This window comes from Entelurus aequoreus, linkage group LG13 (assembly GCF_033978785.1).
Source record: "Entelurus aequoreus isolate RoL-2023_Sb linkage group LG13, RoL_Eaeq_v1.1, whole genome shotgun sequence".
NCBI lineage: Eukaryota > Metazoa > Chordata > Actinopteri > Syngnathiformes > Syngnathidae > Entelurus > Entelurus aequoreus.
In genome coordinates, this window is record NC_084743.1 from 21,931,360 (window position 1) to 21,945,856 (window position 14,497).

A 14,497-nucleotide genomic window follows, 5' to 3' on the forward strand; every position below is an offset into this window, starting at 1 on the left:
TTATTATTTTTTTTAAATTGGTGGGTGCGGCTTAAATACTGGAAAGTACAGTAATAGTGCTAATATAAAAAGGAAGTGGTTCATTATAAATGCAGGCTTGGTCCTAGGAATAAAGCACCGTTGAAAAGAATGTTTTCAATATGAGGATATTTGGGCACGCTGTATTTTCATGTGATTTGCTTGTTTGTCTTGCATATCTTCATTAAAAAATAAATATTTTTTTTCCCATCTCCTTTAGAATTTAAAAATAATCGTCGCCGTACCCTATAGTCACCCACAACTAAAATAAAATTGGAACAAATGTGGAGATTGAAAGGAAAAAAACAAAAACAGGATGGATATAGCTATTTTAAAAAGGTAAAAATGGATAGCACATTAAAAAAAAACACAAAAATGACCAAAAAAACAAGTAATATACATATAAAAAAAAAGAAAAAAAAAAGAATATATTTTGTGAACACAATTACTGTATTTGTTGCGCTTGTTCAAGCCTTAGAAGAAAATATGTGCCAAAGCCCCCTGGAGACAAAAGAAGTCCTCTGTCCAACATCTCTTTGGCGTGAAGAAGCATGCGGTGCAAAGCCCCCCTGCCAGGCCAAAAAAGCCACTGGGCAAGTTCATTGGACACAGAGAATCGGACATTTATTTTGTATGTTAAAAAAAAACAACTAATTCGCTGCCAAAAAAAAAAAAAAAAAAAAAAGTGATTGCACCCTTATTGTTTGGAGTGTAACGTGAAGGCGTTTTCGATGCACAGAACGATGTGGGAGTCGGAGCAGCTGCTGGAGTGTTGCTGCAGGAGGCGGGCGCTGTGGAGAGACGACGCCAGGCCGGTGACGGCGTGGTCGCCTGCCCGCCATGTTTCGCAATAGTGGTCTGTTTGCCTGTGGCCTTTGTTGCTCGACCCGTGCCAGACCATTTTGTCTGGCCTGATGGGAGGAGAGAAGGTTTTAGTGCTGTGCATATTTGGTGAAGACATAAAGGGCCTGATCTACTAAGATGCCAAACCCCCCGCGCTAAGTAGAGCGTGCAAATTAGTGATGTGCCATAACTCTGATTTTATTTCCGAGTAAAATTCAGGCTGGTACCGGCAATACCGATCCGATACTTTGTGCAAGTATACCTATAAAAAAGACAATATAACATACATCCATAAACGTGGACGCATGTGGAAAAGTGCAATATATTTATCTGTACAGTAATCTATTTAATTATTTATTTATATACATTTATTTATTTTATATATATATTTATATATTATTTATATATATTTATTTATTTAAATATGCACCTTATTGCTTTTTTTTAATCCTGCACTACCATGAGTTTATGTAACAAAATGTCGTTCTTATCTGTGCTGTAAAGTTCAAATTTGAATGACAATAAAAAGGAAGTCTAAGTCTAAGTCTAAAGTCTCTGCTGAATTTTTAAAAGTTCTGTATTTGAAATAATAACATACCTCATAGCAAAAATAATACAATACAGAGTTATTTATTTATTTTTAACTGTGAAGTATATTGAAGTAGTGGCATGAATAATAATCAAGCAGAGGACACAATTATACAAAGTACACAAAACTTGTGTTTTTTACCATAATAAAAGGAAATAAGTAAAATAATAAAAATATTTAAATAATTAATTAATGAAAGCTAATAAAAAAAAAACAACAACAGTAAAAACATTTTTTTTTTTACCATAATAGAAGGAAATAAGTGAAATAATAAAAACGTTTAATTAATTAATTAATAAAAGCAAATAAAAAAAAAAACAACAACATTAAAAATGTAAGAAAAAAAAGACCAATAATTTGGAATGTATGTAACGGACCTGAAATTAGTTAATTAGATTAGTCGTTACCAGTAAAAATAGTGCCTGACTATTTACTAAATTATTATATATGCAAAACAATAACAGTGCAATACTTTTTCATAACATGGTCACTACTGCCTAGTTTCTCTTGTTATATTCTTATTTTACTGTTATATTTTTATTCTCATTGTTGCTTTTTATTTTTATTCTTATTGTAATATGTTTCTATTTTGTTTCCATTTATACCCCCATTATTTACTTTTTACTTTTTAAATTCGATCTCAATTCTGTACACTGCTGCTGGAATTTTAATTTTCCTGAGGGAACTCTCCTGAAAGAATCAATAAAGTACTATCTATCTATCTATCTATCTATCTATCTATCTATCTATCTATCTATCTATCTATCTATCTATCTATCTATCTATCTATCTATCTATCTATCTATCTATCTATCTATCTATCTATCTATCTATCTATCTATCTATCTATCTATCTATCTATCTATCTATCTATCTATCTATCTATCTATCTATCTATAACACCGTTATTACAAACACTGATAAGAATGCATGTAAATGTATGTTGTGAGAATTTTTTTTCATAGAGGACATTTATTAATAAAGCATCTTCTTCATGGGGAAAAAAAACGAGCGCCACGAAAAGAAAAAAAACCCAAAAAAACCCCGACAACGAACACCATAACAAATCAATTGAATTTGTTTTATTCTGCCTTTTAGGTAATCCAACAGCTATGCGAGAATAATATTATTTTACTGAATATTTTTAATATTTTTATTTCTAACAGTCAAAATATATTGACACTCACGGACGGAGGATTCACATTTCAGACGTGTTAATTAAAGGAAAAAAATGATACTTTTTTTTTTTTAATTAACTAAATAAAAATGTGAGTCTTGATAAATCACATTGTGAGTGCTAAATGCCTATTTTTGCATCTCCTTCTCCCAGTATTGTAGGCGTTCTTGTCATCAGCATATATTCCGCATAAATTTGCACGCCTTTTAATACCTTCAGTAGATCAGGCCCTAGGTGTACGCCGATGAATAACCCAGTGAACACGTGACTCACCATGCACTGTCCCTGAGAATATCTCTGCCATCAAACGAGTAAATTGGCACGTTCTCCCTCATTTTGCTCCCGTTGTCACCAAAGATCGATTCCCAGCTGTCAAACAACACTTGATCCTGCATGGGGGTGGAAAAAAAAAGTCTGTTTGTCATTCCTACAGACATGATTACCACAATAAATAAGTAATCCAAATTTTAAAGCTTTATTTGAGGTTAGCATCGCTATTTGATCATGTCGACAAAGCACTGCTCCGAAAAGTGCAAACGTGAGATTCAACACTTTCCTAATGTGTAAAAAAACGAATGTTAAATGTATTTAATAACTGTGAAAGGCATATTTAATAATTTAGATCAGTAATTTATACACTTTATAACTGCGATGTGGCTCTCAGTGAAAACGAGTTTGACACGCCTGTTCTCTGGCATCTCCTTCAAGCGGCTTCATAGTCAAACACACCATCAGCAGGTTTGTCATAATTTCTTGGATAAATGTTTGACATTTACACATTATTTTATGTCCTTGGCTGGCGTTATCGACTCGTTCTACTTCATTATGGTGCGGACGAGCAGTGGTACGCTCCAGCTGTCCTAAGTCTGCTGCACACTCATTTAATTTTTTCCAATAGTTGAAAAAAACTAAGTTAAGTCCATCTACAGCAGGGGTGTCCAAAGTGCGGCCCCGGGGGCCATTTGCGGCCCGCAGCTAATTGTTTACCGGCCCGCCACACATTCTGGAAATACTATTGTAAAAATAAAAAAGAATATTAAAAAAAGTGGAATCGGGTGAAATCTAACGAGAAAAAGTTGCAATGTTGACACAAAAGCTGCCATGCAGGCTGTTTTTTTTTTCTTTTGTCTTTCTTCATTTTTCTTTTTTTGCCATTGCTCAAAAAAAACCAAATAATGACAAAAAATCCATGTTATAATGAATTATTTTCAGGGCTCCAATTACTTCAAATATTTCACTTTAAAATGTTCTACGTGGTAAATATTGCATATATTGTGTAGTAGCCATATAAAAACATCAAAGTTTTTTTTGACAAAAGCGCATAAAACAAACAAAATAATAGTTCCAGCATAAAATCGACAGATATATCTGAAGTTGATCTCGTAACTTAAGTGTTGAAAGTAAAAGAAACACCTAATAAAAATGTATCACTTTATGAGTGGGGCACCTTTTGGATCCCAAATATATTTAGTGATTCGTTATTTATCTTTTCACTGTGATTACTCAAAAATATGAAAGAATTAAAATCAATGGTGTCCTGCATTATTGATCTTTTAGGGCTCTAATTACTAAATACTGCATATTTCAGTTTTACTATAAAAAAACTAAGTTGTTTTTGACAGAAAAGCCATAAAACATTTTTTTTTATTTTGCATTACTTTATATCAACTTGAAGTTGATATAGAGATTTACTGTAAGCGCAAAATAATAAAAAAAAACAATAATCTGACTTATTTTTAACATTTTAATGACTGAGACCCTTTATGGTCCCCGGGACCCCTAAAGGTAAAAGAAATAAAAAATGCATATATTTTGTTATGGTTTGAAAATCAAAAATATCAAAATGGCCCCCACATGTGCGGCCCTCAGTGGAAAAAGTTTGGACACCCCTGATCTACAGCTATAAGCTATTGCTATCGAAAAAGAACTAATGGTGGGGATGCTTGAAACTCCAATTGTTGCTTAAATCATAACTAATAGCCGAGAGAGAGCAGCTATCTAAAAGCACTCTAAAGTTTGGGTAATCTTAAAATGATCCGTAAATTGTACTTTAAAAGTGTTGTTATAGGATAAAATAAGCAAACTGGTCTAAGTAGAAAAGTGCCTGGGAAAGATAAAGATATTTTTACTTAAACATACCATAAATTCCGGACAAAAAGCATTGATTGATTGATTGAGACTTTTATTAGTAAATTGCACAGTACAGTAAAAATTCAGTACAATTGACCACTAAATGGTAACACCCGAATACATTTTTGAACTTGTTTAAGTCGGGGTCCACGTTAATCAATTCATCAGCTACTTTTTTTCCATACGCTTTGAACAGTGCGGCTGCTTTGTGGATTTTTCTTTGCTAACGGCCATAATGCAAATAGTTTTCATAAAACACAAGCAAAGACATTGAAAAGGTGCGTTAATGTTTGTGCTATGGCGCCATCTTTTGGAAAAGTTCGCTCACTGCAGGAGCTGCGGGGTGAACGTCTGCAGTATTTCCTTTTGTTCAGTGCATTGAACTGGAAGTGCAAGTGCCGTTCCGTTTTTGTAGTCGTCCGTAGCGTTTCTACTCATATGGATTCTTCATTCATCGATATGAGCAATGTTTGTAAGTTTTACAATATAACTAAAATTGTTCATACTTACAAAATCGTCCCATGTGTGAAGTCTGTAAAAGTGTTTTCATGCGTATTTGTACGTGCTATCATAATGTAATCAAGCTGGCGCCGTTAGCGTTAGCTAATATGCTAACATGCTAACACGTTTACGAGTGTTTGTGTTAGTATTATTAACTTACAATGGCATTGTTTTTGTATTGTTACTAGAGATATCCGATAATATCGGACTGCCGATATTATCGGCCGATAAATGCTTTAAAATGTAATTTCGGAAATTATCGGTATCGGTTTCAAAATTATCTGTATCGGTTTCAAAAAGTAAAACTTATGACTTTTTAAAACGCCGCTGTACGGAGTGGTACACGGACGTAGGGAGGAGTACAGAGCGCCAATAAACCTTAAAGGCAGTGCCTTTGCGTGCCAGCCCAGTCACATAATATCTACGGCTTTTCACACACACAAGTGAATGCAAGGCATTCTTGGTCAACAGCTATACAGGTCACACTGATGGTGGCCGTATAAACAACTTTAACACTGTTACAAATATGCGCCACACTGTGAACCCACACCAAACAAGAATGACAAACACATTTCGGGAGAACATCCGCACCGTAACACAACATAAACACAACAGAACAAATACCCAGAACCCCTTTCAGCACCACCTCTTCCGGGACGCTACACTATACACCCCCCGCTAACCCCCCAAACCCCGTCCCCCCCATTATCGGACATCTCTAATTGTTACAGTTTCACAAATTCCTCAACAAATTCACCAAAACGTCACGGTGGATTTATTGAGTCTGTTTAGCTGATTGGAGAACTAGCTTCCGCAGCTAGTGAGTTCATGACGATGCCTTCTGTTTTGTTTGATCAGCCGTTTTACTGCCGTGTTACAGGAAACAAGTATGTAAATAAACATTTACAAAATCTTACTTACTTATTTTACAACATATATCTGCGGCTTATAGTCTGGTGTGGCTAATATATGGGTGCGGTTTATATACCGGTGCACTATATAGTCCGGAATTTACGATAAGCACTTCAGACCTTGTTTAGCTTTCCATGTTGTGTAATTAAGGCTATTACTTTTCAGTGCAGATCCTGATAAAGGTGCTTTTTTTTTTAAAGTCATGTATTAATTTTGACTCCATTCTGAGAAAATGCTGCTATATGCATGCTTTTTTTACTTGTAAATTAGAAAAATGTAGAGTGCTCACCTTGAGGTTGACAATGGGGAAGGTCTCTCTGTCCGACCTGCGGACGATGGTGTAAAGGTCTTGAAGCTTAGAGGACAGGAATGCTCTAAAAGTCCCCTTGAGGCCCACGGCGCGGGCCTGCTGGAAGCACAGGAAGTCCGCCCCACGAATTCCTCGCATGTTACCAGTTTGAGGGGCGTTCAGGGCAATAAGATGGAGCTGATGAGAAAGAAAGAAAGGTCGAAATCCAAGATTAAATGAAAAGTCATAAAATACGAACACAACTATTTGATATTCAACCTGTTCTTTGTGGTCCGGTTTTAGTGTACGATGTGTCCGGTACTTTCACATGTTGTCAAAAAATAGCATTTTACATGGTTTAAGCATGTATGTCATATTCTGTCCCTAAGTCTGTTCTCCTAAATATACTATAGACCAGGGGTAACCAACGCGGTGCCCGCGGGCACCAGGTAGCCCATAAGGACCAGATGAGTAGCCCGCTGGCCTGTTCTAAAAATAGCTAAAAAAGCAGCACTTACCACTGAGCTGCCTCTAATTTTTAAATTGTATTTATTTACTAGCAAGCTGGTCTCGCTTTGCTCTACATTTTTAATTCTAAGAGAGACAAAACTCAAATAGAATTTGAAAATCCAAGAAAATATTTTAAAGACTTGGTCTTCACTTGTTTAAATAAATTCATTATTTTTTTTACTTTGCTTCTTATAACTTTCAGAAAGACAATTTTAGAGAAAAAATACAACCTTAAAAAATATTTTAGGATTTTTAAACACATATACCTTTTTACCTTTTAAATTCCTTCCTCTTCTTTCCTAACAATTTAAATCAATGTTCAAGTAATTTTTTTAAATTATTAAATACATTTTAATTTAATTCTTCAATTTAGCTTCTGTTTTTTCGACGAAGAATATTTGTGAAATATTTCTTCAAACTTATTATGATTAAAATTCAAAAAAAATATTCTGGCAAATCTCGAAAATCCGTAGAATCAAATTTAAATCTTATTTCAAAGTATTTTGAATTTCTTTTCAAATTTTTGTTCTGGAAAATCTAGAAGAAATAATGATTTGTTAGAAATATAGCTTGGTCCAATTTGTTATATATTCTAACAAAGTGCAGATTGGATTTTAACCTATTTAAAACATGTCATCAAAATTCTAAAATTAATCTTAATCAGGAAAAATTACTAATGATGTTCCATAAATTCTTTTTTTAATTTTTTCAAAAAGATTAGAATTAGCTAGTTTTTCTCTTCTTTTTTTCGGTTGAATTTTGAATTTTAAAGAGCCGAAATTGAAGATAAACTATGTTTCAAAATTTAATTGTCATTTTTTTTCGTGTTTTCTCCTCTTTTAAACCGTTCAATTAAGTGTAAATATTATTAATTATTAATAATAACATAGAGTTAAAGGTAAATTGAGCAAATTGGCTATTTCTAGCAATTTATTTAAGTGTGTATCAAACTGGTAGCCCTTCGCATTAATCAGTACCCAAGAAGTAGCTCTTGGTTTCAAAAAGGTTGGTGACCCCTGATATAGACAATGTAAGAGATGATGTGGCGTCTTGTCCAGGGTGTACCCCGCCTTCTGCCCGAATGCAGCTGAGATAGGCTCCAGCACCCCCCGGGACCCCAAAAGGGACAAGCGGTAGAAAATGGATGGATGGATGGACAATGTAAGAGAAGTGTACAGTTGTGTGCCTGGCGATTTTTTCTGTTGAGGACGTTGAAGATAAACACCTAATCGGAATTATGATAACTGCTGCTTGGATTGAGCGTTGCCTTGATATATAGACAAACTACGAAGACGATGGCAGGTACTGTAGGGCTGTAGGCACTCTCTGAACTAAATGGTTCTAAATGGACAACATCTTGGAGAAGCTTTCCGCTCTGCAAAACCAAATTATGATACATTTAAGGACCAGAAACGGACAATTAGGGTAGACAAATCTTTTAGAACGCATCTACTGGCCCTAGCCTAAACATCCTAATCTACACTTCGGCCCCACCTCTACACCCGGCCTTGACCAAGATCGCTGCTGCAAAACCCCGCCCCCAGTGAGGCAGTGAGATGCTCTGGAATCCATTCCCCAGCTTCCCTCACGGACACTTGCTGATTGTTTGACCTTGTTGGGACTAGATCGTGGATGTCTCCACAGCAACCAGCTGTGTTATCGCCAGACAAAGTTACATTCCAGGCCTTCGCCGCTTTTACCCAACAGTGCGGTACACTGACGACTAAGCTGCACCACTTTTTGGCTGTGACTGGCTGACTGCCCGATACCAACTGCGCGATTGCAAGTCCCGAGTTCGCATGTCTTAATGTGTCCATTAATGTGCGTTCCCTCCCCCCTCCATTGCACTATGAACCTGAAGGGACTGATCCAGTTAACACTACCGCACACTACCGTTTTAAAACCTTGACTCAAACTAAACAGCAGATATTCTGAGATTGTTTCATGATTTCTGGTTGCCCAACTCCACGTACCCCTGATCCTGATGTGTCCACATGCACTGCAGGTTGCACTACAGGAATACTGGGTCTGCGCTGGGGAGTGACAGGGTAGTTGCTCTGGCCTTGTTCTGTAGCCAGTCTGCCGTCCGTCTGACCCGAGTGCCTCTGGTCTGAAAATCGTGAATCGACACGTGGGTGTGATGGTGGCTCAATGGGTCGGACAGCAGAAACACCCTGAGAGTAATGGCCAGCTCCATTGTTCTGGGACTGGTCGTGGGATTGGGGGTACAAGACCACAGGTGGAGGCTTAACCTCTGCCACCTCGTTTTCCTTCGAAAAAGAAATTCAAAATCGGTAAATTTCAAAGTCATGAATGAGTAGAACTTGTAACTCTTTTGTGGAGTCAAACTCACCAGATCTCTGAAAAAGGGTCTATAGTCTCCAAGCTGTGAATGAAACAGAATTCTAGATTTCATGTGGAATTTCAGTGAAAGACATGATGTACATGCTGTCCAAAGACGTTCTGTACCAAGACTTGTCGCAGTCCTTCACGGACTCTTAAATAGAGGTCGGCTTTGTCGATGATGTAGATGAGGCTGCCTTCCGCCTGCCGTCTGGCAGTAGCAATCATTGTGTCGTAGGACCTCAGAACTGTAACCTAGGGACAGCAAATTGACAAGTTTTTGTTTGTTTGTACTGAACCTCCATTAGTCAAGCACCTGGCGCCTGGCAAAGACGAAGATTCAGTTTCAGATAGCGATGCCGTTTTGGGAAGTTATGGAAGGTTGATAAAACCTGGAGACACTTACTGCAGACGAGAATCCAGGATTTCCAGGTGGGCCAGGAGGACCAGGAGGTCCGGGTACATTGGCAGCTTAAAATTGAAACAACATGTTTAGGATTTGACTTCAAGATCCCTATCTAGAGATGTTCCGATCAGGGTTTTATGCTGCCTATTCAGATCATCCGTGGCTGAGATCGGCTGACACCAATACTAATATACAGGCATGTGATTTGAACTTCATGAAAAAGACTGAAAATAAGTCGTCGTTGTCGCATTTGTTGGATATGAATTCAAACCATAACCACCCATGCATCACTATAACTTGTCTCAAAGTAGGTGTACTGTACCATTGCGTATTATACTCAATGGTTAACTGGACATCTTTATGTGCTCGACGCCTCAATCATTGGTATGTTTTCATCTACAAAACCATTCTGGGTATCACTCCATCTTATCTGTCTTGTCTTTTAACAAAGAAACAAGGAAGTCACAATCTTCGTTCAATGAATGTTCCACGATTTGTCGTCCCCAAAGTAAGAACTGAACTGGGCAAGAAAGCATTTAGGTTTTCAGCAGCGAAGGCTTGGAATAACCTACAATCGAATATTAAACTTCAAACCCTTGTTACGTTGAATGAGTTTAAAGCTTCTGTGAAAGGACTGCAGTCTACCTTGTCTGTATGCACATGTGTTATGTGAGCAAGTTTTAATGTCGTAAATGTGATGTTTTATGTATTTGTTTACTGTTTTTAATGTAACCTTGCTGCTGCCCTCTTGGCCAGGTCTCCCTTGGAAAAGAGATCTTTGATCTCAATGGGATTTTACCTGGTTAAATAAAGGCTAATAATAATAATAATACTGTCATGACCTGTCACACCACGCCGTAACTTATTTTGAGATTTTTGGCGTGTAGTGTTTTAGTTCTTGTCTTGCACTCCTATTTTGGTGTTGATTGTCATGTACGGAAGTACTTTGTGGACGCCATCTGCTCCACACGCTGTAAGTCTTTGCTGTCGTCCAGCATTCTGTTTTTGTTTACTTTGCAGCCAGTTCAGTTTTAGTTTTGTTTTGCATAGCCATCCTTAAGCTTCAATGCCTTTTTCTTAGCGGCCCTCGCCTTTTGTTTATTTTTGTTGAAGCATTATATACCTTTTTACCTGCAATCTGCCTCCCGCATATTGTGATCACGACAAACCGTGTTCTCGACTTCTACGAAGCAATTAGCTACCTGCTGCCACCTACTGATATGTCCAGCTCTAGACAGCACAGACACTCAACAACGGCACATTATTTGCAGATTATAATTACTGGTTTGCATAAAATATTTTTAACCCAATTAGGTGAAATGACATAATGTCCCACGGTACACCAGACAATATCTCACGGTACACTAGCGTGTGGTTGAAAAACACTGATTTGGGATGTACGTGTCTGTTGTGATTTCCCTTCCTGGTTCCATGACCCGCCCTATCTTGCCTCTGATTGGCCTGTCCGTAATGTTTTTCCCTAATCTTAACCAATCGTGACTCATCAGAGTAAACCAACCAACCAATCATGGATTTTCCTATACGTAACCCAACCAATCATCATTGAGGTTTCCCGTATATGTCGTTCCATACCCGTGGAGTTGCTTTGATTTTTAAATTAATAATTTTTAATGGAAAACCGTAGTTTTTACCACTGGATTATCAAAAAACGTACTCATTACGGGAAATTTGTGGTTGTTGGCAGGTATGGCAAAGAGAAGGATCGAGATTTTAACACACATTGTAGGTCGTAAAAAACGAAGAAAAACGGAAAATAATGTTTTATATTTTTACAGAGATAAAAAAGACGGATTTCCGAATAGACGGAAAAATCACATGCCTGACTATAATATTAACAATAAAATTTCCCATGTAATAATGGTAAGTGCTACAGATATTTAAACTATGTCCTTATGTTCTTTCATGACATACAATTGTTTGAGCAAAAAGTAAATAGGAAACAATAAATAAACAAAAACAAAAACTATTATCTACATTTGTACAACTCATGTTAAGTAAATCATTATCCCTTAGTTTGAAATCATGAACAAAAACAGCACAAACATTTTCTAATCGTTCTTGTATCAATCATATACTGATGCTACCTTTGGTATCGACACAACCAATTTCTGGATGGATCCGCCCTCTTATGTATCATGTACTGAGAGTTGTTCTTACATTATCCTCTCTCTGCTTACTTTCTGCTGCAACGTTGTTCTGTCTTGACTTCTTAAAGTTTACTAAGCACTTATTTCTTGGTGTTGTTTCAAGCTAGTGTAGCGGTTAGCTTAGCTATTAGCATGCCTACTCCTGGCTTGCTCGAGGTGTGTAAAACGTTTAGCCTCATCCTCCAGTGATCATTATCACTACTTAAGATGCTAATTGATCCAGCTTATTTGTGTATGGAGACTCATTAGTGCTTTGAGTACCTTGAAGGTAGAAAAGCGTTATACCAGTACAACACATTTACCAATTGGCTGCTAGCCGCTTGTCAGCCGGGGACTAAAAATGAATGCCGATCACAAACTTTAAAAAAAATAAAAAATCAGTGGTTGATAGATCATCACATTCCAAATTCACACTCGTTCTAAGAGGCAGAACTTTATGTTCCAAAGACTGTCTGTGTTAGAATAATTGTTTCTAAGTTATCACAAAAACATTGTGTTACATTGAGTGCCCGGTGAGAAGCAAATCCTACCAAGAAGAAGGCTTGTAAAACTCCACTGTGTCAGGGGGGAAGCAACATGAAGGTGTTTCTGTTTTCTTTCATGTATTGTAATCAACAGAAAGATATTGTTTTAACCCAAGGACTACAAAGCGGAGAAAAGGCAGGATCTGCCCAATTTCCAGACGACCTCTTTTTGAACCTCCTTTTTGAACTGTTCTACGAACCTCTTTTTGAACTCTTTTACGACTTTTTCTGTGAACTGTTTACGACCTTTTCTTTTGAACTGTTGTAACCAAAGGCGATGGCTGTTTACGACCTCGTCCCTTAGAAGCAGCTGTTGTCATGTGGTCAGAGAAAGTCCAAATAAAGGGGGAGACGTACAATCTTTTGGCAGAACGTGCTGAGACACTGTTCAAGGGTACAGTGTCCGTGCGTCTCTCCTCAAATTGAGCCAAATTTTATTCTGTCTCTGTTTAATTCTTTGCTTCTTGTCCTGTTTAATAGATGTCATCAGTGTTTGAACCTGACAGTCTGTTTTTCACCCTCAGCAATGAAACCCCAAAAACAAAGTGACTTACAGTGACTGGGCCAAAAGCCACCGGAAAGAGAGGGAGACGTTGCTGGTCCTGGTGGTCCTGGTGGACCGGGCGGACCTTGACGGCCGTCATAACCAATTCCTGTTGGCCCGGGGGGTCCCTGAGGCCCAGGGGGGCCTGTAACAGAATTTCCTTTTGGACCCTAAAAAAAAGTGATTGAACATCATATACGAGATAATACGAAATTTAAAGCTCCTGATATTGTTCTGATTTTTTATTCTCAAACTCACTGGTAGACCTGGTTTGCCAGGAGGCCCTTGCGGGCCTTGAACTCCTCCAAAACGAGGGTCATAATATCCGCCAGATTCACCCTTTTCTCCTTTCACTCCGGGGTTTCCGTGCTCTCCCTTCAGTTCATTCTGTTGAGAAAAAATTTTCACTTTCGTGATAGAAGCCCCAGTAATTGTCTCACTTGTACTTTGTTTTAGAGAAATGTACCGTATTTTCCGATCTATAAGCCGCTACTTTTTTTCAAAAGCGTTGAACCCTGCGGCTTAAACAAAGGTGTGGCTAGTCTATGGATTTTTCTTTGTTTACGGCCATAATGTTTTGTATACAACAAACCTACATAGCAGTTATCACCGACACAGAGACTGAAAAGGTGTGTTATTGTTTGTGCTGTGGCGCCATCTTTTGGACGAGTTTGCTCACTGCAGGTTGTGCAGGATTGAAAGTCTACAGTAGTTCTTCAGTTTTGTGTCTTGAACCGGAAGCAAAAGTGCCACTTCGTCTAGTAGTCGTCAATAGCGTTTCTACTCGTTTGGTTTCTTAATTTACCAGCGTACGTTTGTAAGTTTTACAAAATAACTACAACAATTCATACTTACTACACCGTCACGTTTGATAGTCGTGTGTTAATGCATTGTTGTATGTTCTATGGTGTAATGTAATCAAGCTAGCATTGTTAGCATTAGCTTATAGGTGTCTGTGTTAGTATTATCAACTTACAATGGCATTTTTTTGGTATTGTTTGTCAATTCACCAAAATATCACCGTGGAGTTATTGAGTCTGTTTATGTCACGACGGGGTTGCAGCTTACTGCGCGGTTCGTTCTCCCGGGATGCAAACGGACGACTCCGGACAGGACTTGCAGGTAGGAACATGATTTAATTCCCAGAACAATCAAAGAAGCACCAAAAACAGAAAACAAGTCGAAGGACACACGTGCCAATCGCACTCGAAGCTAACACTTAGCATGGGCTAGGAGACAAGCAAAACTTACGTAACCGGATGTGTGTAGCAAACAAAGAAGCCAGGACGAGTGACCGGCAAAGGCAGGCTTAAATAATGTCTCTTGATTAGAAACAGGTGAGCGTCCCGAAAGCCAGAGGCAGGTGAAAATCATAAGTAGCCATGGTAACAAATTCAGAAGTGCACAAACAGGAACTAAAGGAGTCCAAAACTAACAGAAAACACAAGACATCAGATCATGACAGTTTAGCTGATTAGAGAGCTAGCTTCCGCAGCTAGTGGGCCCATGACAGTGACTTCTGTTTTGTTTGATCAGCCGTTTT

The 14,497-nt window shown here is 37.8% G+C and overlaps 1 protein-coding gene across 3 annotated transcripts in view; it reads right to left on the reverse strand.

Moving 5' to 3' along the window:
- Positions 1–335: 335 nt before the first annotated feature.
- col18a1a (collagen type XVIII alpha 1 chain a) overlaps positions 336–14,497 on the reverse strand; it is a 209,535-nt gene continuing 195,373 nt past the window's right edge. For all 3 annotated transcript variants that reach the window (XM_062067588.1, XM_062067589.1, XM_062067587.1), the window contains 9 exons: positions 13,213–13,341; positions 12,965–13,124; positions 9,719–9,783; positions 9,439–9,567; positions 9,323–9,355; positions 8,943–9,239; positions 6,460–6,657; positions 2,901–3,016; positions 336–929 (listed from right to left, as the gene is read on the reverse strand). In XM_062067588.1, the coding sequence (XP_061923572.1) occupies positions 716–929; positions 2,901–3,016; positions 6,460–6,657; positions 8,943–9,239; positions 9,323–9,355; positions 9,439–9,567; positions 9,719–9,783; positions 12,965–13,124; positions 13,213–13,341 (1,341 nt within the window). In that variant the 3' untranslated portion in view covers positions 336–715. The remainder of the gene's footprint in view (positions 930–2,900; positions 3,017–6,459; positions 6,658–8,942; positions 9,240–9,322; positions 9,356–9,438; positions 9,568–9,718; positions 9,784–12,964; positions 13,125–13,212; positions 13,342–14,497) is intronic.